The sequence below is a fragment of the Panulirus ornatus genome, chromosome 12, assembly GCF_036320965.1.
Source record: "Panulirus ornatus isolate Po-2019 chromosome 12, ASM3632096v1, whole genome shotgun sequence".
In the NCBI taxonomy this organism is placed as follows: Eukaryota; Metazoa; Arthropoda; class Malacostraca; order Decapoda; family Palinuridae; genus Panulirus; species Panulirus ornatus.
The window spans coordinates 28,621,907-28,643,056 of NC_092235.1; the positions used below are offsets into that span (position 1 = coordinate 28,621,907).

Consider the following 21,150-nt stretch of genomic DNA (forward strand, 5'->3'; position numbering starts at 1 on the left):
AGGGACAACTTGCATCATTTTAATGGGATGTTGACATGTTCACGTGTGTTACTTCAGGGGCTGCCACACCTCCCCTACCAGGGTGTTGGTGCAGCCACACCTTTCTACCACTTTTTCAGGGATAGGGGTAGCCACATATCTCTTGCCAGTGTGTTAATCCAGCCACACCTCTGTCACTGTGTTGGTACAACCACACCTACCCTGCCACTTTGCTGGAATAGGAGCAGCCACATCTCCTTTGCCTGTGTGTTGATGCAACCTGCCTTCCCAGCCAGTGTTGGTGCAGCCACTTTATTGGAACAGGAGCAGCCACATATCCACTGCCGATTTGTTGGTGCAGCCACCCTGTCCCCTCACTCCCTGTCAGTGTTGGTGCAGCTACACCTCCCCTGCTATTGTTGGTGTGGCTACACCTCCCCTGCAGCTCTCTCTGGGACACGGCCATCCACTTCTTCTCTGCCAGTTTGAAAGTGCAGCCACACATCCTATAGCAATGTTAGTGCAGTTACACTTCCCTTGTCAGTGTGTTGGTACAACCACACCTCTGCAACTTTGTTGGTGCAAGCATACTTACTCTGCCAGTGTGTTGGTGCAAGGGTAGGCACACTACCTATTCCAATCATTGGTGCAAAGACAGCTACATCTTACTTTCCAGTGTGTTGGTGCAAGGGTAATCACACCTTCCCTGCCAGTGCACAAGTGAAAGGGCAGCCATACCATCCCTCTACGTGTGTTGGTGCATCCACACACCTCTGTCAATGTGTTGATGTAGGGGCAACAGTGCCTTCTCTTCCATTCCATTGGTCGGGCAGCCACACCTCTCCTGCTATTGTGTTGGTGAAGGGACAGCCACATCTCTCTTGCCAGTGTGTTGGTGAAGGGACAACCATATCTCCCTTGCTAATGTGTTTGCACAACCACACTTCCCATGCCAGTGTTGATGCAGCCACACCTCCCATGCCTCTTGTGTTAGTTTAGCCACAGCTCCCCAAGCAATGTTTTTATGTGGACACACCTTGGCAGTGTATCAGTGCAGCCCACTTCCCATGCCATTTTGTTAGTGCAGTCACACTTCCCCTACTTGTGTATTGGTTTAGCCACATCCTCCTGCAAGTATATCGGCATAGGGGCAGCCACACCTCCCTAACCAGTGTATTGGTGCAGGGGCAGTTACACCACCCCTTTCAATGTTTCAGTGCAGGGGCAGCCACACCTCCCTTGCTAGTGTGTTGGTGCAGGGGTGGCCACACTTCCCCTGTCAGTATGTTGGTACTGTCACACCCCTATGAGTGTGTTGCTGCAGTTATTTCCCCTACCAGTGTCTTGGTAGAGCCACACACCCCTGACAGTTTGTTGTTGCAGTTACTGCAACATTTTCCCTGCCATTGTGTTGGTGCATGGGCATCCTTACCTTCCCTGCCAATGTTTTATGCCCATGTAATCACACAGCCCCACCTCCCCTTGCTAGTGTGTTGGTGCAGCCACACTTTCCTTGCCAGTGTTGGTGCAGGGTCACCCACATCTCGCATATCATTTTTTTGGTGCAGCCACACTATCCCTGCTAGTATGTTGATGCTGCCACACCTCTGTCATTGTGTTGGTGCAGGGGCAGTCACACCTTCCCTACTTGTGTCTTGTCACAGGTACAGCCACACTTCCCCTGCAAGTGTGTTGGTGCAGGAGTGGTGCAACTATGTCTCCCTTTTCACTTTGTTTGTGTTGCCACACCTTCCCAGCCAGTGTGTTGGTGCAGGGGATGCCCACCTCCCATTAGTGTGTTGTTGCAGGTGAAACTACACTGTCACTGGCATTGTGTGGGTGAAGAAGTAGGTTTTGCTTGATTATGTCCCTGGAAAATTTCTGGTCAGAATTAGCTGGTAGTAGATTAAAACAACCAAAAAGCAACTTTAGTGATAAAAGTAATTTTCTTCCTAATGAGAGTATTTATGCAAATGGAAGAAAGATATATGGTGATGGCTTAAAATGTGATGCAGGTGCAAGTGCTGTAGTAATTGAAGAAGATTCTCAAATAGCAAAATTACTGGAAGAATCATCCATATTTTTTGATTTATTGGAATTCAGGCTGCACTAAAGTAACTGAGCAATCCCAAAAAACAGAAATCATCTTGTCTTCTCTGATTCCCAGAATATGCTCCAGTTTGTATCACTTAGTGCTTTAGTGTAGTTAAGCCCTTAACTGCCCTTTTCAACAAGTCACTTGCTACAAGAACAGTTCCAGATGCATGGAAGTTTGCATGTAACACTGATATTCAAAAAGATAATAAGTAACTGCCTGGAAATTATTGTCCTATTAGCTTAAAGTATGAATTTTGAAAACCTATGGAAACAATTATTCTAGATAGAATTTAGAGGAACACCACTTAATAGACAATTCCCAGCATGGTTTTTGACAAAATCGCTCATGTCTGACAAATCTGCTTGAATTCTTTTATATTATAATCAACATGAATGATGAACATAAAGCAGTTGATGTTATCTATCTAGACTTACAAGAAGCTTTTGATAAGGTTCTGCATCAAAGATTACTTGCGAAGAGCTAAAATTAAGTCACGTGGCTTGATGGGGTAGTACTTCAGTGGATAGCAAATTGGTTAATTGGCTGTGAACAAAGAGTAGGGATTAATGGTAAAGCCCCAGAATGGTTAGATATAACAATTGGAGTGCCACAAGGATCAGTCTTGGGACTGGTTTTCTTTCTCGTGTTTATTAATGACATTGATAATTGGCTGCAATGCAGGATATCAAAATTTGCTGATGCAAAGCTTCAGATTAAATCTACAAATGAGCTGGAGCTTTAAAGCTTCAAATTTACATAGACAAACTGATGAACTGGGCTCATAAGTGGCAAATGAATTTTGATATCGATAAATGCAAAGTTTTACATATTGCTTGTAAAAATAAAAAGGTAATCTACAGCATGAACTTTGTTGAACTCCAAAAGGTAAATGAGAAAAAAGACTTGGATTTAATAATCTCTAATAACCTAAAACCAAGAATGCAGTGCACAGAAGCAGTGAAAGGAGTGAACAATATTCTTAGTTCTATAGGTAGAGCCTTTGAATTTTAGTCCAGTGAAATCATCCTCACTCTTTACAGTTCACTGGCTCATGCACATCTTGAATATTGTGTTCAGTTTTGGTCAGTCTACCAAAAGAAGACACAAATAGAATGGAGAGAGTGCAGCATCGAACTTCCAAAGATGTTTCCTAATTTGAGAAACAGGTCCTTCGAGATGAGATTAAACGACTTAAATCTAGTTAGCATAGAAAAGAGAAGGTTAAGAGATGATCAAATGTAGGTATTCAAAATGATCCGAGACTGTGATAATCTTGATCTATCCGTTATCTAAGACTTAATTCAGCTGATTTAACTTGTAGTAATGGATACAAACTCATGGGCAAACTATTTACATTGAATGAGGTGAAGTACTTTTACACTTATGTTGCCTGTTTCTCTCAACCTTGTGTATATGTACCATGTCGTTACTTCTATGTGTATATACTCATATACATCCCAGTTCAAGCCAGGCACCCATTTATTGGCAGACCCTGAGCATAGTATGAATAGCTGGGTTAATTGTAAGCCTATTAATGTGTCCAGAATATGAACCTGGGCATTCCCATGCATGTATCATGATTAACAATGCAAACAACCACACCACAGAAGTATGTGCTAATTTGTTTTTAAGGAAATTGATATGTAGGTTAGATTTATTGTGTAATTTGAGATAGATAAAGTCTTTCTTCCGCTGATTATTAGTGCAAGTTGATTACTGAAAGGGTGGGATGCTATTTCCTGTGTGGCGGAGTAGCAGCAGGAATGGATGAAGGCAAGCAAGTATGAATATGTACATGTGTGTATATGTATATGCTGATGTGTATATGTATGTATATGTAAGTGTAAGGGCATTTATGTATATATGTGTATATGAGTGGATGGGCCATTCTTCGTCTGTTTCCTGGCGCTACCTCGCTATCGCAGGAAAGAGCAATTAATTATAATGATAATAAAAAGATTTTACCTTGTCTTTACGCAAGAACTGGAGGTAAGTAGATATTATGTACCGACAAGGATTGTCTTCTCAGTTTGTTATTTATGTACAGAACCCAGAAGTAATCTTTAACTAACAATTTTCTCTTTACAGTCGAGGATTAAATCCCCCTCATCGTGTAAAGTCCATCTCCATGGCTAGTTTCACGCAGGAGGAAATTGAACAAATAAAATCAAAGGGAAACCAGGTAAATATCCTGATATAGATTTTTTCCAAGAAATGATTTTGTTTATTGCTACACTTCTCTGTTAAACTTGGTTTCATTCTGAAGTCTAGTGTCAAGAGAAGCTGCTGTTTACAACAAAAGCATTTTACATGAATAGTAAAGTATGGGTGACAGTAGGTACTTGGTTGGATGAAAGTTTTGAGATTGGTGTAGAAGTGAGAGAAAGCTTTGTGATGTCAGAAAGAGCAAAAAAGCATGAATATTAACAATTGAATAGAAAAATATGCATGCCTGTGACAAGCCAATTTTTGGACAACTTAGAATTATTAGGAGAGAATGGTCTGAAATTATCATAAAAGATTGTGTATTAGCTTTACATAGTATGTAAAAGAAGGAATGGAAGTTGAAAATATGTGCTGGGAAGTTGAAGTGGTAGCTGAAGTGCGGGTGTTAGGTAGTAAACTATTGGAAGGGGCCAGATAATTTGAATGTTTGCATTCACTGCTGTGCAAACATGATGCAATGGAAGGTATGAGCAGTCCAAGGAAGGAAGATGGCTTGATATTTGGTGAGAATTTTCAAAGGAAAAATGTGACTAAGAATGTAAAATGAAGACTGAGGATATAGCTCTGACATCCAAACTTGTGGGTGTGAAACATGAACATGGATTGGAGCAGCAGAAAGTTATAAGAATCACCCTGTGAGAATGATGTATGTGAGGGATGCTGGCGGTATTAGCAAAAGAAATGGCTAAAGTAATGCTAAAGGATATGTGAGGTTTGGGACGTTGAAGAGAGGAGAGAGAAAGACTTGGGGTGTAATTTGACAGAGTCGTTTATAATAGGTAACTTTAAGTGCTTTGGTCATGTAAAGAGGATGCATTAGGATGGGCTGTAAAGCAAAATGCATAACTGTCAGGTAAGAGGAATTAGTAAGGGAAAGACAGCCAGCATCTTGGAAGGGGAAAGTGATTAAACTTCAGGAGGAGAGCACCAGGAAAAGGTGAGGAAATGAAGCTGGTGTATTTGGGTAGGGCAGCCTGGTGATGTTTCTGCCATGGCCATTTCCCCCATTGTTAGGGTTGTTCCTGATGGTAGGATGTAGCATTGGATACATGTACAGACAGGTTGATATAGCTCTCTGATATACACAGTTTAGAGTATTTTATTTGATTTAGAAGTAATATTGAAGTTTGAGATAATGCAGGAGAACTGAGATGATATGAGATTCATAAGTTGTTCTTGGAGGGAACATGATGCTGAAGTTTACTAATGTTTATTTTTTGGTTGGTATGTTGTTAATTTCGCAGAGACGAAAATTATGGTGACAAAATTATTTCCCAAGCAGAAATACTGGTAGTATGGCTACATTAGCACATATTTTTTTTTCTTCAGTATTGTGGTGCTGTTTGGCTTGGGCTTTATGATGCAAAACTCAACCCTTTTCCTGACACCAAAGATGAACATAAGATTAGAGACTTCATGATAATGAAATATGAAAAGAAAAGGTAAGTGACCGTATTCTGTTTTATTATTTTTTTCCTTTGTGGTTAGGATATAAAAATCATAGCTTGTTATATAGTGTGGCCAGTATATATAGCCATTTTATTCACATATTTTTATATTTGGCATGGAACTGTGATAGAGAAGCATTAAACTCTTCACATATATTTATTCATTTATTATACATAATCGCCATTTCTCCATGGCAGGGAGGTATCTCCAGTAAACAGATGAAGAATGGCCCATCCACTCACATACACGCATATGTACATGAACACCCAAATACACACATATACATATATATATAAATCAACATATACATACAAATACAGACATATACAGGTATACACATGTTTTTAAGTGATCGGGGCTTGAATGTGCAGGAGTGTGAAAGGCGTACAATGAATTGAACCAGGGCGTGTGAAGTGTCTGGGGTAAACCATGGAAAGTTCTGTGGGGCCTGGATGTGGAAAGGAAGCTGTGGTTTCAGTGCATTATATATGACAGCTAGAGACTGAGCGTGAACGAATGTGGCCTTTGTTGTCTTTTCCTAGCGCTACCTTGCGCATATGCTGGGGGAATGGGTTGTTATTTCATGTGTGGCGGGGTGGTGATGGGAATGAATAAAGGCAGACTATGAATTATGTACATGTGTATTTATGTATATGTCTGTGTGTGTGTATATATTGTTACGAACTCAATACTTCTGAGCAAGGCCGCCAATAACATATATACATGTTACAAGTACTATACTGATCCTTGTCTTGCAAGGACGTTAGATTTGTTATGTTTCACAACACAGGATAACACTGTCTTAAAGTTATGGGATTAAATCAAAGACCAGCATTGAAGCTACTTATAATGAAAGAATTTAAGTGTACAAAAATAAACACATTAAAGGCACAAGTCATTTACGTTAACACTGAACATGGGTTTAACATTGAACGTGAATTTAACATTGAATATGAGTTTAACATTCCAGGTAAGATTTCAGACCAGGAGATCTCTTTCCTTTATGACAATTTGTTCGATAACATTACGCTTAGACCCTTCTATAACAAGTTAACAATTCTATGATACTCAATTATGACAGAGGCAAAACACTGTAGGGTCTGTATCGTGCACTTCACTTGGGTAACGGGCTTACAGAGGGTGGACACCACTTACCTCGCTGGGCTAGAGAAAGAGAAATCAAGGCTCAGCGGGTGTCAGGTATTTATTACAAGTAAGGATGAGCATCCGCCCTGTTGCTACACGTTACCCTTGATTGGCTATGGGCCTAAGATTCAATTGTGATTGGTTGGAGGATCCTAAAGTCCGTTGCACATTCTGTGTAGTTCAACCTCCTTTGTCCTCTTGTTTACGACAGCAGCAATGACATGTTCCGTATTCTGACTGACAACATAATGTCATGCCTCTGATAAGGGTCCGGGTGCTCATGAACAGGTCGCCATCTGGCTTCAAAACAGGATTACACCACCATACACAAGGACACACACGTTACATACACGAACATGTGGGCACACGCATACACATGTTATATATACAAACATGCAGGCAGATGCACACACATGTTCACAACACCCCCCTCTTTAAAGGAGAAAATTCCTGGAAGAGGAAATTTTTTACCTTAAGAGCGGGACAAACAATCATTTAACATTATGTGCGCCAGCAATATGGTGAATATCTAAATTATACTCTTGAAGGAACAAGGCCCACCTAGTTAACCTTTGATTCTTATCTTGGAACTTGTTAACATATTTCAGTGGATGGTGGTCAGTATACACCCTGATAACATGGTTTGAAGAGCACAAATAAACATGAAGGTGTTGCACAGCTAATATTAAAGACGAAAGCTCCTTCTCAATGGTGGAATAATTCCTTTGGGCTTGATTGAATTTCTTACTAAAATAACTTACAGGGTGCTCAACATGGTTCTCGTCCTCCTGCAATAGGACAGCACCGGCTCCCACATTGCTGGCATCAACAACTAACTTGAATGGTTGATCAAAGGCAGGAGCCTGCAATATAGGACTTTTACAAAGTATGGATTTTGATTGATGAAAGGCTATCTCACACTGCTCATTCCAAACATATCTAACATCTTTCTTCAGTAGATCTGTCAGAGTGGTTGCAAGTGTTGCAAATTTACAATGAACATCCTATAGTACCCAACCATACCCATAAAACGTCTCAGTTCTCTTCGAGATCGGGGGGGCACTCATCTGGGATAAAGACTGGACCATTGCAGTTGGTGGGGCTAGCTCACCTTGACCGATCACATAACCCAAATCCAAATATTGCACCTTGGCCTTCACAAACTCGCATTTGTCCCAATTGAGAACAAGGTTAGCCTCATTCAAGGCTGTCAGAACGTTGTCAAGTCTCTGTAGATGTTTGTCCCAACTCTGACTGTATTTCACAATATCATCCAGGTAGACGACACAACCAGGCAGGTCTCTGATGAGGATGTCCATAAGTCGTTGAAATGTAACAGGGGCATTCTTCATGCCAAAAGGCATCACTTTACACTTGTAAGTCTGTCCTAGCACTACAAAGATGCTGATATCTTGTGCTCGCTCCGTCAATCTGATCTGCCATTACCCTTTTCTGAGGTTTAATTTTGACAGGAAGTGAGCGTTGCTGGCGCGATCTATGCAATCTTCCTCTCGCGGCAGGGGGTAAGTGTCAGTTTTTGTCACCTTATTAATCTGGCGGTAGTCAATACAGAACCGATAGGTCCCATCGGACTTGGATATGAGAGTAACAGGGGAGGTCCACTCTGACTGACATGGCTCAGTCAGGCTGTGCTCAAGCATATAGTTCAGCTTATTGCGAAGGATGGCCGCTTGTTGTGGGCTTATGGAGCCAATTTAACAGGTCGGGCTTCTCCCACGTCCACATCATGGCTTGTGAGCGAGGTCTGTCCAGGTGTGTTTCGGAAAACCTCTGGGTGTTTTGACAGCAAGATGGACATCTGCACACGTTGTTCCTCTGTCAGATGCAACAGTTTCGCCTCCCACTTCCCGTTTGCGCCTCTGTCTGGTTCCCAGGTCTCCGAGGTACTCACAGCTACATCGTCAACTTCATCACACATGGCTACCGCTGGACGTTGGATGATGCAGACTGGCACCTTCAGTTCCAAAGGGGGAGGATCATGACTGAAATATGGCTTAAGCATGTTGATGTGGCATAATCTCAGACCTCTGCGCCTAACGGGGGTATAGACAAGGTAATTTGAGTCTCCTACACTCCGGATAATGGTGTAGGGACTCTGAAACCGGACAACACCTCGTCGGCCGTCTCGAAGCTTCTCAGTTGAGACCGTCTGTCAGGCCATCTCGTCCTCTGTTCGTGAGTCTCTCTTGAATGGGCATGAGACAAATTCTCAGTCTCACCCACTGATTCTCGTACGGACTCAAAACCAGCACAGGAGGTATCACACAGCTTCTCACTAATTTCATCCTCGGAAGGCGTCCTCAGTTCCTCCGTCTCCACGGAGTCTACACCAGGGGAGAGGGTATCACACAGCTTCTCCTCACTAATTTCACTCTCAGGGAGAGTCTTCAAGTCCTCTGTTTCAATGGAGTCTCCACCAGGGGAGAGGGCATCACACAGCTTCCTCTCGCTGGTCTCATTCTCAGGAAGTCTTCAAATCCTCTGTCTCAACAGAGTCTACACCAGGGGAGAGGGTATCACACAGCTTCCTCTCACTGGTCTCGCTCAGGAGAAGAGTCTTCAAGTCCTCTGTCTCAACGGAGTCTACACTAGGGGAAAAGGTATCACACAGCTTCCTCTCGCTGGTCTCATTCTCAGGAAGAGTCTTCAAATCCTCCGTCTCAACAGAGTCTACACCAGGGGAGAGGGTATCACCACAGCTTCCTCTCACTGGTCTCACTTGGGAGAAGAGTCTTCAAGTCCTCCATCTCAAAGGAGTCTATACCAGGGGAGAGGGTATCACACAGCCTCCTCTCGTTGGTCTCATTCTCAGGAAGAGTCTTCAAATCCTCCGTCTCACCAGAGGCTATACCAGGGGAGAGGGTATCACACAGCTTCCTCTCGCTGGTCTCATTCTCGGGAAGAGTCTTCAAATCCTCCGTCTCACCGGAGGCTATACCAGGGGAGAGGGTATCACACAGCTTCCTCTTGCTGGTCTCTCTCTCAGGAATAGTCTTCAAATACTCCGTCTCACTGGAGGCTATATCAGGGGAAAGGATATCACACAGCTTGCTCTCGCCGATCTCACTCGGGGAGAGTCTTCACTTCCTGCGTTTCAACAACTATATCCTCAGGCACACGGCCTGCCGTGCCAGCTGTCATGGACCTGGCACCTCCGTACTTGGGCACTGTCTCTGGTACCTCTTCCTCAAGCTGCGCTGCCTCCGTGGACTCCACCGGTCCCATAGGTAACACCGGCACTGGGTTCATCTTCCCACCCGCTAGGTCATTGCCTAACACAAAATCCAAGCCTGAGACAGGCAACTTATCTACAACCCCTACAAGAGCATGGCCCATGAAGAGATCTGTTTCTACCCTCACATCGACTAGTGGAGCTTCCTTGGGACCCGACAGTCCATCTAGCAAGACTCGGTCCCCAAACTCTCCTCACGGCACCAAGCCATCCAACATCAGGGACTGCTGCACGCCAGAATCCCGTAATACGGTCACTTTTCGTTGTACACCACATCTACTAACATAGCCCTCAGACAGGAACGCATTGTAGTTCCCACAGAACAGATCCTTAACTACAGATTGATCAACACTCTCGCCACCCCTCACTTTCCTAAGAGCAGGGATAGCCTCACCTACAATAATAAGTGGCCCTAAAGTTGAGAAGAGACTCACCGGCCTACTCTTGGTAGAGTCTCTGGATTCCTTCACTTAGTGGCCACTGGGGCCTTGCCACAGTGAGAGCAAAACTTTACTTTCTGAAAGTATTTCCCCCGACTTTTATGAGTTACTGGCAAGGTAGCAGATTCAGGTGGGATTACATGACATTTGGTCCTCCCTCTGCCGTCAAAGCCCTTTGAACGTCTCTCCGCGTCAAGTTCGAGATTTATTATTACAAAAGTCTCCAACTCTAGTAGTTCTCCTGCCATAAATCAATTTTAACATATTTGCAACAAGCCTCAACTCATGCTTTGTTAAAGATTTAATGTCCTCGGAAGAGGGCTCAGATCGACAGAACTGGTCACTGTCAGCGTTGTTGGTCAACGGTATGATTAACAAATCAAGGAAAGAGATTCTGTTAAGGCAAGAAAAATCCTGGCAAGGTCGCCAGTTTATATGTTACAAACTCAAAACTTTCGAGCAAGGTCACCAATAACACATATATGTTACAAATACTATACTGATCCTTGTCTTGCAAGGACGTTAGATTTGTTATATTTCACAACAAAGGATAACACTATCTTAAAGTTATGGGATTAAATTAAAGACCAGCATTGAAACTACTTCTAATTAAAGAATTTAAGTGTACAAAAATAAACACATAAAGGCACAACTCATTTGCTTTCACACTGAACATGGGTTTAGCATTGAACATGAATTTAACATTGAACATGAGTTTAACATTCCAGGTAAGATTTCAAACCAGGAGATCTCTTTCCTTTATGACAATTTGTTCGATAACATTACACTTAGTTAGACCTTTCTATAACAAGTTACAATTCTATGATACTCAATTATGACAGGCTAAACAATGTAGGGTCTGTATCGTGCACTTCACTCGGGTAACGGGCTTACAGCAGGGTGGACACCACTTACCTTGCTGGGCTAGAGAAAGAGAAATCAAGGCTCAGTGGGTGTCGGGTATTTATTACAAGTAAGGACGAGCGTCCGCCCTGTTGCTACACGTTACCCTTGATGGCTATGGGCCTAAGATTCAATTGTGATTGGTTGGAGGATCCTAAAGTAGCACATTCTGTGTAGTTCAACCTCCTTTGTCCTCTTGTTTACGACAGCAGCGATGACGTCCCATATGCTGACTGACAACATAATGTCACGCCTCTGATAAGGGTCCGGGTGCTCAAGGACAGGTCACCATCTGGCTTCAAAACAGGATTACACCAACATACACAAGGACACACACACGTTATATACACAAACATGTGGGCAGACACACACACGTTATATACACGAACATGCGGGCAGATACACACACGTTCATAACATTATCTTGTACTTTATTTCATGTATTATACGCAGTTTTAACCCTGGTGTTTTATTTCTTCCCATAACTTTGAGAGAGCATTATCCAGTGTAACATAACATATAAAATTGGCAACCTCATGCCAGATTTTTCTCACCTTTACAGTCTCTTCCCTTGTTCATTGATCATGCCTTTGACCAGTGACACTGACATTGAACGTTTCTGTCAATCTGAGCCTTCTCCCTGTGATATCAAAGCTTTTAATAGCTTATGAGTTGAGGCTTACTGCAAATGGGTTATGAGTGGTGTATGACCGGAATGCTCGTAGAGTTGGAGACGGGTAATAAGTCAATTAATTGGTGAGCAGCTCATAGATACTGTGCCTGATGTTGAAAAGTGTTGACAATAATGTTCCCTCATCGAGGTCAACTGAAGCTTTCATCCCTCCCCACCTTTATAGTGATATTAATGTCAATCCCGAATGCTTGCCACTTCGACTACAGATATGGGAGGAACAGACTGAATTAGCTTGGTAGATGTTAGTGATAGTTTGTGGTACCTTTCTGGTGTGTTGAGGGGAATTTGGTGGTGTATGGTGGTGTGTAGTACCTTTTAGGTGTGCAGAGGGGAGTCTGGTGTGTATGGTACTTTCCAGATGTGTAGAGAGGAGTGGGGTACCTTCCAGGTGTATCAAGGGGAGTTTGGTAGAGTGAAGTATCTTTCTGGTGTAGAGGGGATTATGTTGGTGTGTCATGCATTTTAGGCATGTTGAGGGTAGTGTATTGGTGTGTGGTACCTTCCTGGTGTGAAAAGGGGAGTATGGTGGTGTGTGGTATTTTTTAGGCATGTGGGGAGTGTGGTGGTGTGTGGTACCTTCCAGGTGTGTAGAGGGGAGTATGGTGGTTTGTGGTATCTTACAAGCATGTAGAGGGGACTGTGGTGGTGTGTGGTACCTTCCAGGTGTGTACAAGGGAGTTTGACTGAGCAGTACCTCTTAGGTATATAATGGGGAGTGTGGTGGTGTGTGGTGACTTCCATGTGATTAGAGGGGAGTATAGTGGTGTTTAGTGCCTTCCAGGTGTGTATAGGGGAATGATATGATGTGTAGTATTTCATAGGTTTTTAGATGGGAGTATAGTGGTGTTTGGTACTTCCTAGGTGTGTAGATGGGAGTATGGTGTTGTATGGTACCTTCCAGGTGTGCAAATGGGATTGTGGTGGCATGTGGTACCTTTCAGGGATATATAGGGAGTGTGGTGGTGTATGATACCTTTCCAGGGATATATAGGGGTTTGGTGGTGTGTGGTACCTTCCAGGGATATAAGGGGGAGTGTGGTGTATAATATCCTCCGGGTGTGTAGAGGGGAGTCTAGTGATATGTGGTACCTTTAAGGTGTGTAGAAAGGAGTATAGTGGTTTAGTGCATGCATATATACAGAGATGTGTGTGATACCATGTGTATAGTGAGCCATATGATTGTGTAGTTCCTGCCATGTGTATAGAGATTTGGGTGGTATCAGGTGAAAAGAGGGGAGTATGATGGTGTGTGGTGGCTACCAGGATTATAAAGAGAAGTGTTATGTTTTGTGGTTCATGCCAGGTGTATAGAGGAGTGTACGATGGCGTTGGTGCCCACAGGGTCTATAGAGAGGAGTGTGATGGCATGTGGTACTTACCAGGACTATAGAGAGGAGTGCAGATGTGTGTGATTCTGTACCAGGAGTATAGAGAGGAGTGTGATGATGTTTGGTACTTACCAGGAGTATAGAGAGGAGTTCAGTCATGTGTGGTACTTAGTAGGTGTATAGAGAAGAATTTAAAGAATTTAGTGGTATGATACATATTTATAAGAAAGTAGTGTAATGGGGGATTGCATTGTACCAGGTGAAAAGAGTGGGTTGTGGCAACTACCTGGTGGACAGAAATTTCTGAATTTAGTTCCTGCTTGATATGTTGTATGGTAATTATCAGATGTTTAGAGGGGAGCATCATGATTTATGGTACCTAACTGGTATGTAGAGTGGAATATGGTAATGTGTAGATTTAAGAAATGTGGGAATTATGGAGGATTTCATGAACTCCTGTTATATTGAAATTGCTGTATTTTTGTCTCTTTGTTTATTTAAGGCTTTTATTTAGAACCCTTAATAGATATGGCTAAAGTATTTTTTCTAGCATGTCTTTGTTTCAATTTCTCTGTCAGATATGATTATATACCATTCCTCTCTTCTTGAGTTTGTCATAATGATAGATTTTTTTCATATTTTGTTGGTTTAGGCCTACATTCTTATTTTTATAGGTCAGAGGGTGAAACTACAAGAATAAATTTAATTTGATATTGTGCATTTGCACTCACTTATGAATGTGTGTATGATATTCAGTTTTATTGTTATGATACTAGGACATCTATCCTGTAGTGTGCACTTAGGCAAGGCATGAAGGTCAGAGCAAAGCATGCAGGGTCATCTGCACTTTACCACACTGACGCAGATAGGGTTTCAGTGAACCTGTCTCCATCAGGGGGTGGAGGAGTGTCGGGTACACTATTGACACAGTTTAGTTGAGGTTATCCACCAGACCTGTCTAGTGGTGTTCTTTGTCCCACCCTTGTCATCTGCATCTTTCAGAAACTTAACAAGGGTTTTAACTCTTGAATGTGTGTGGTAATTTAAGGTTAGTAACATTAGGGGGAGTGTGTGTGTGTATGTGTGTGTGTATTTGTGTGTGTGTATGTGTGTGTGTGTGTTTGTATTTACCTATTTTTCCTGTATGTGGAGGAGTTTTACACTTATAAGCCCCCATCTCTTGAATATTCTTTTATCATACAACTTCTTAAATACTGTGTATATGGGCTATGGATAGAGTTCTGCGCAGGAGGATGGATGTGCTGGAAATGAGATGTTTGAGGACAATGTGTGGTGTGAGGTGGTTTGATCGAGTGAGTAACGTAAGGGTAAGAGAGATGTGTGGAAATAAAAAGAGCGTGGTTGAGAGAGCAGAAGAGGGTGTTTTGAAGTGGTTTGGGCACATGGAGAGAATGAGTGAGGAAAGATTGACCAAGAGGATATACGTGTCGGAGGTGGAGGGAACGAGGAGAAGAGGGAGACCAAATTGGAGGTGGAAAGATGGAGTGAAAAAGATTTTGTGTGATTGGGGCCTGAACATGCAGGAGGGTGAAAGGAGGGCAAGGAATAGAGTGAATTGGAGCGATGTGGTATACCGGGGTTGACGTGCTGTCAGTGGATTGAATCAAGGCATGTGAAGTGTCTGGGGTAAACCATGGAAAGCTGTGTAGGTATGTATATTTGCGTGTGTGGACGTATGTATATACATGTGTATGGGGGGGGTTGGGCCATTTCTTTCGTCTGTTTCCTTGCGCTACCTCGCAAACGCGGGAGACAGCGACAAAGTATAATAAATATAAATATATATATATATATATATATTTTTTTTTTTTTATATATATATATATATATATATATATATATATATTTTTTTTTTTTTTCATACTATTCGCCATTTCCCGCATTAGCGAGGTAGTGTTAAGAACAGAGGACTGAGCCTTTGAGGGAATATCCTCACCTGGCTCCCTTCTCTGTCCCTTCTTTAGGAAAAAAAAAAAAAAAAAAAAAGAGAGGGGAGGATTTCCAGCCCCCCGCTCCCTCCCCTTTTAGTTGCCTTCTACGACATGCAGAGAATACGTGGGAAGTATTCTTTCTCCCCTATCCCATTCTATGGACAAATAAACATAAGGGATGAAGTTAATTCTCTGGTGAAAAAGTAAGGTATATGTATACTATCTACAGGAATGGAATGTGAATGAATCAAAAGAAAAACATAAAGAGAGATATGCCAGGTGAGGATATTCCCTCAAAGGCCCAGTCCTCTGTTCTTAACGCTACCTCGCTATCGCGGGAAATAGCGAATAGTATGAAAAAAAAAAAAAAAAAAAAATATATATATATATATATATATATATATATATATATATATATATATATATATATATATGTTGTTCGCTGATGATACAGCGCTGGTGGCTGATTCATGTGAGAAACTGCAGAAGCTGGTGACTGAGTTTGGTAAAGTGTGTGAAAGAAGAAAGTTAAGAGTAAATGTGAATAAGAGCAAGGTTATTAGGTACAGTAGGGTTGAGGGTCAAGTCAATTGGGAGGTAAGTTTGAATGGAGAAAAACTGGAGGAAGTAAAGTGTTTTAGATATCTGGGAGTGGATCTGGCAGCGGATGGAACCATGGAAGCGGAAGTGGATCATAGGGTGGGGGAGGGGGCGAAAATCCTGGGAGCCTTGAAGAATGTGTGGAAGTCGAGAACATTATCACGGAAAGCAAAAATGGGTATGTTTGAAGGAATGGTGGTTCCAACAATGTTGTATGGTTGCGAGGCGTGGGCTATGGATAGAATTGTGCGGAGGAGGATGGATGTACTGGAAATGAGATGTTTGAGGACAATGTGTGGTGTGAGGTGGTTTGATCGAGTAAGTAACGTAAGGGTAGGAGAGATGTGTGGAAATAAAAAGAGCGTGGTTGAGAGAGCAGAAGAGGGTGTTTTGAAATGGTTTGGGCACATGGAGAGAATGAGTGAGGAAAGATTGACCAAGAGGATATATGTGTCGGAGGTGGAGGGAACGAGGAGAAGTGGGAGACCAAATTGGAGGTGGAAAGATGGAGTGAAAAAGATTTTGTGTGATCGGGGCCTGAACATGCAGGAGGGTGAAAGGAGGGCAAGGAATAGAGTGAATTGGATTGATGGGTATACCGGGGTTGACGTGCTGTCAGTGGATTGAATCAGGGCATGTGAAGCGTCTGGGGTAAACCATGGAAAGCTGTGTAGGTATGTATATTTGCATGTATGGACGTATGTATATACATGTGTATGGGGGTGGGTTGGGCCATTTCTTTCGTCTGTTTCCTTGCGCTACCTCGCAAACGCGGGAGACAGCGACAAAGCAAAAAAATATATATATGTATATATATATATATATATATATATATATCCATAGTCCATGCCTCGCAACCATACAACATTGTTGGAACCACTATTCCTTCAAACATACCCATTTTTGCTTTCCGAGATAATGTTCTCGACTTCCACACATTCTTCAAGGCTCCCAGAATTTTCGCCCCCTCCCCCACCCTATGATCCACTTCCGCTTCCATGGTTCCATCCGCTGCCAGATCCACTCCCAGATATATATGAGAAGAAAGATCATGAGAGGCAAGTGTTTTGGGAGCAGCTGAGTGAGTGTGTTAGTAGTTTTGATACACAAGACCGGGTTATAGTGATGGGTGATTTGAATGCATAGGTGAGTAATGTGGCAGTTGAGGGAATAATTGGTGTACATGGGGTGTTCAGTGTTGTAAACGGAATTGGTGAAGAGCTTGTAGATTTATGTGCTGAAAAAGGACTGGTGATTGGGAATACCTGGTTTAAAAAGAGAGATATACAAGTATGCATATGTAAGTAGGAGAGATTGCCAGAGAGCATTATTGGATTATGTGTTAATTGATAGGTGCATGAAAGAGAGACTTTTGGATGTTAATGTGCTGAGAGGTGCAATTGGAGGGATGTCTGATCATTCTCTTGTGGAGGCGAAGGTGAAGATTTGTAGAGGTTTTCAGAAAAGAAGAGAGAATGTTGGGGTGAAGAGAGTGGTGAGAGTAAGTGAACTTGGGAAGGAGGCTTGTGTGAGGAAGTACCAGGAGAGACTGAGTACAGAATGGAAAAAGGTGAGAACAAAGGATGTAAGGGGAGTGGGGGAGGAATGGGATGTATTTAGGGAAGCAGTGATGGCTTGTGCAAAAGATGCTTGTGGCATGAGAAGTGTGGGAGGTGGGCAGATAAGAAAGGGTAGTGAGTGGTGGGATGAAGAAGTAAGATTATTAGTGAAAGAGAAGAGAGAGCGTTTGGACAATTTTTGCAGGGAAATAATGCAAATGAGTGGGAGATGTATAAAAGAAAGAGGCAAGAGGTCAAGAGAAAGGTGCAAGAGGTGAAAAAGAGGGCAAATGAGAGTTGGGGTTAGAGAGTATCTTTAACTTTTAGGGAGAATAAAAAGATGTTTTGGAAGGAGGTAAATAAAGTGCATAAGATAAGGGAACAAATGGGAATATCAGTGAAGGGGGCTAATGGGGAGGTGATAACAAGTAGTGGTGATGTGAGAAGGAGATGGACTGAGTATTTTGAAGGTTTGTTGAATGTGTTTAAGGATAGAGTGGCAGATATAGGGTGATTTGGTTAGGTGGTGTGCTAAGTGAGAGGGTAAGGGAGAATGACTTGGTAATTAGAGAAGAGGTAGTAAAAGCTTTGTGGAAGATGAAAGTTGGCAAGGCAGCGGGTTTGGATGGTATTGCAGTGGAATTTATTAAAAAAAGGGGGTGACTGTATTTTTGACTGGTTGATAAGGTTATTTAATGTATATATGTCTCATGGTGAGGTGCCTGAGGATTGGCGGAATGCTTGCATAGTGCCATTGTACAAAGGCAAAGGGGATAAGAGTGAGTGCTCAAATTACAGAGGTATAAGTTTGTTGAGTATTCCTGGAAAATTATATAGGAGGGTATTGATTGAGAGGGTGAAGGCATGTACAGAGCATCAGATTGGGGAAGAGCAGTGTGGTTTCAGAAGTGGTAGAGGATGTGTGGATCAGGTGTTTGCTTTGAAGAATGTATGTGAGAAATACTTAGAGAAGCAAATGGATTTGTATGTAGCATTTATGGATCTGGAGAAGGCATATGACAGAGTTGATAGAGATGCTCTGTGGAAGGTATTAAGAATATATGGCATGGGAGGCAAGTTGTTAGAAGCAGAAAAGTTTTTATTGAGGATGTAACTCATGTGTAGGAGTAGGAAGAGAGGAAAGAGATTGGTTCTCCGTGAAAGTCGGTTTGCAGCAGGGGTGCGTTTATGGATGGGGGTTGTTAGGGAGGTGACTGCAAGAATTTTGGAAAGAGGGGCAAGTATGCAGTCTGTTGTGGATGAGAGAGCTTAGGAAGTGAGTCAGTTGTTGTTCACTGATGATACAGCGCTGGTGGTTGATTCATGTGAGAAACTGCTGAAGCTGGTGACTGAGTTTGGTAAAGTGTGTGAAAGAAGAAAGCTGAGAGTAAATGAGAATAAGAGAAAGGTTATTAGGTACAGGAGGGTTGAGGGTCAAGTCAGTAGGCAGGTAAGTTTGAATGGAGAAAAACTGGAGATGAAATGTTTTAGATATCTGGGAGTGGGTTTGGCAGCGGATGGAACCATGGAAGCGGAAGTGAATCATAGGGTGAGGGAGGGGGCAAAAGTTCTGGGAGCATTGAAAAATGTATGGAAGTCGAGAACGTTATCTCGGAAAGCAAAAATGGGTATGTTTGAAGGAATAGTGGCTCGAATAATGTTATATGGTTGTGAGGCATGGGCTATAGATAGAGTTGTGCTGAGGAGGGTGGATGTGCTGGAAATGAGATGTTTGAGGACAATATGTGGTGTGAGGTGGTTTGATCGAGTAAGTAATGATAGGGTAAGAGAGATGTGTGGTAATAAAAAGAGTGTGGTTGAGAGAGCAGAAGAGGGTGTTTTGAAATGGTTTGGTCATATGGAGAGAATGAGTGAGGAAAGATTGACCAAGAGGATATATGTGTCAGAAGTGGAGGGAACAAGGAGTAGTGGGAGACCAAATTGGAGGTGGAAAGATGGAGTTAAAAAGATTTTGAGTGATTGGGGCCTGAACATACAGGAGGATGAAAGGCGTGCATGGAATAGAGTGAATTGGAAGGATGTGGTATACCGGGGTCGACTTGCTGTCAGTGGATTGAATCAGGGCATGTGAAGCATCTGGGGTAAACCATGGAAAGTGTGTGGGGCCCGGATGTGGAAAGGGAGCTGTGGTTTTGGTGCATTATACATGACAACTAGAGACTGAGTGTAAACGAATGTGGCGTTTGTTGTCTTTTCCTAGCGCTACCTTGCGCACATGCTGGGGGAGGGGGTTGTCATTTCATTTGTGGCGGGGTGGCGACGGGAATGAATAAGGGCAGACAGTATGAATTATGTACATGTGTATATATATATAAGTCTGTGTGTGTATATATATGTATACGTTGAGATGTATAGGTATGTATATGTGCTGTGTGTGGACGTGTATGTATATACATGTATATGTGGGTGGGAAGGGCCATTCTTTCATCTGTTTCCTTGTGCTACCTCGCTAACGTGTGAGACAGCGACAAAGTATAATAGATAAAATAAATGAAATATATATCCTTATATATTTTTTTTTTTTTTTTTTAATTTTCCAAAAGAAGGAACAGAGAATTGGGCCAGGTGAGGGTATTCCCTCAAAGGCCCAGTCTCCTCTGTTCTTAACGCTACCTCGCTAATGCGGGAAATGGCGAATAGTTTGAAAGAAAAGAAAGAAAATATATCCTAAGAGTCCACGGGGAAAATGAAACACGATAAGTTCCCAAGTGCACTTTTGTGTAATAATCACATCATCAGGGGAGACACAAGAGAGAAATATAACAGTCAGTTGGTATACAATGAAGAGACGAAGCAAGGATGCCATTTGGTAAACATGCGATTGTCCAAGACAGACAACGAGCGTTCATAAACTTATCATTTTACAAATTTTATCAATAATAAAGTTATCTAATTTGTATAGACCATCACTGATATTAAGTGTATTTAATAATAAAAGATTCAAAGGTATTTCTTTGGTAATTGAGTTAAAGTTAATAACTGAGATGGCATTACTCCAGTCAGTACAATGATCATAGCTTTTAAGGTGATTAAACAAGGCATTTGATTCTTGTCCCATTCTTATACTGCATTTATGTTGCTTGAGTCTAACAGAAAGATCCTAACCAGTCTGCCCAACATAAAACTTATCACAATTTCTGCATGGCACTCTATAGATACAACCAGGAGAATTTTCTGGTGAATTCCTGATTAAGATATTCTTTATAGTATTACTGTTGCTGAAGACAAAATTTACATCAAAGGATTTAAGCGACATGGGGAGTAAAGTAAAATTAATATTAAAAGGGAGAACTAAAAGATTCTTGGTGTCAAAGGGAGGTTTGGGCTCAACTCTATAAAATGATTTCTTTGCTAACTTAAGGGATTTATCAATGAAAGATCTAGGGTACTTTAACGTAGATCCAATAGAATATATCTTCTCAAACTCATCATCAATATATTCTAGACTGCAAATACGTAATGCCCTAAGGAACATAGATTGAAATGATGATAATTTAACTCT

At 42.1% G+C, this 21,150-nt stretch overlaps 1 protein-coding gene across 5 annotated transcripts in view; it reads left to right on the forward strand.

The window, feature by feature from the left end:
- Nucleotides 1-21,150, forward strand: part of LOC139751979 (uncharacterized) — a 76,572-nt gene that overhangs the window by 412 nt on the left and 55,010 nt on the right. For all 5 annotated transcript variants that reach the window (XM_071667725.1, XM_071667724.1, XM_071667727.1 and 2 more), the window contains exons 2-3: nucleotides 4,166-4,259; nucleotides 5,633-5,745. In XM_071667725.1, coding sequence (XP_071523826.1) covers nucleotides 4,166-4,259; nucleotides 5,633-5,745 — 207 coding nt within the window. The remainder of the gene's footprint in view (nucleotides 1-4,165; nucleotides 4,260-5,632; nucleotides 5,746-21,150) is intronic.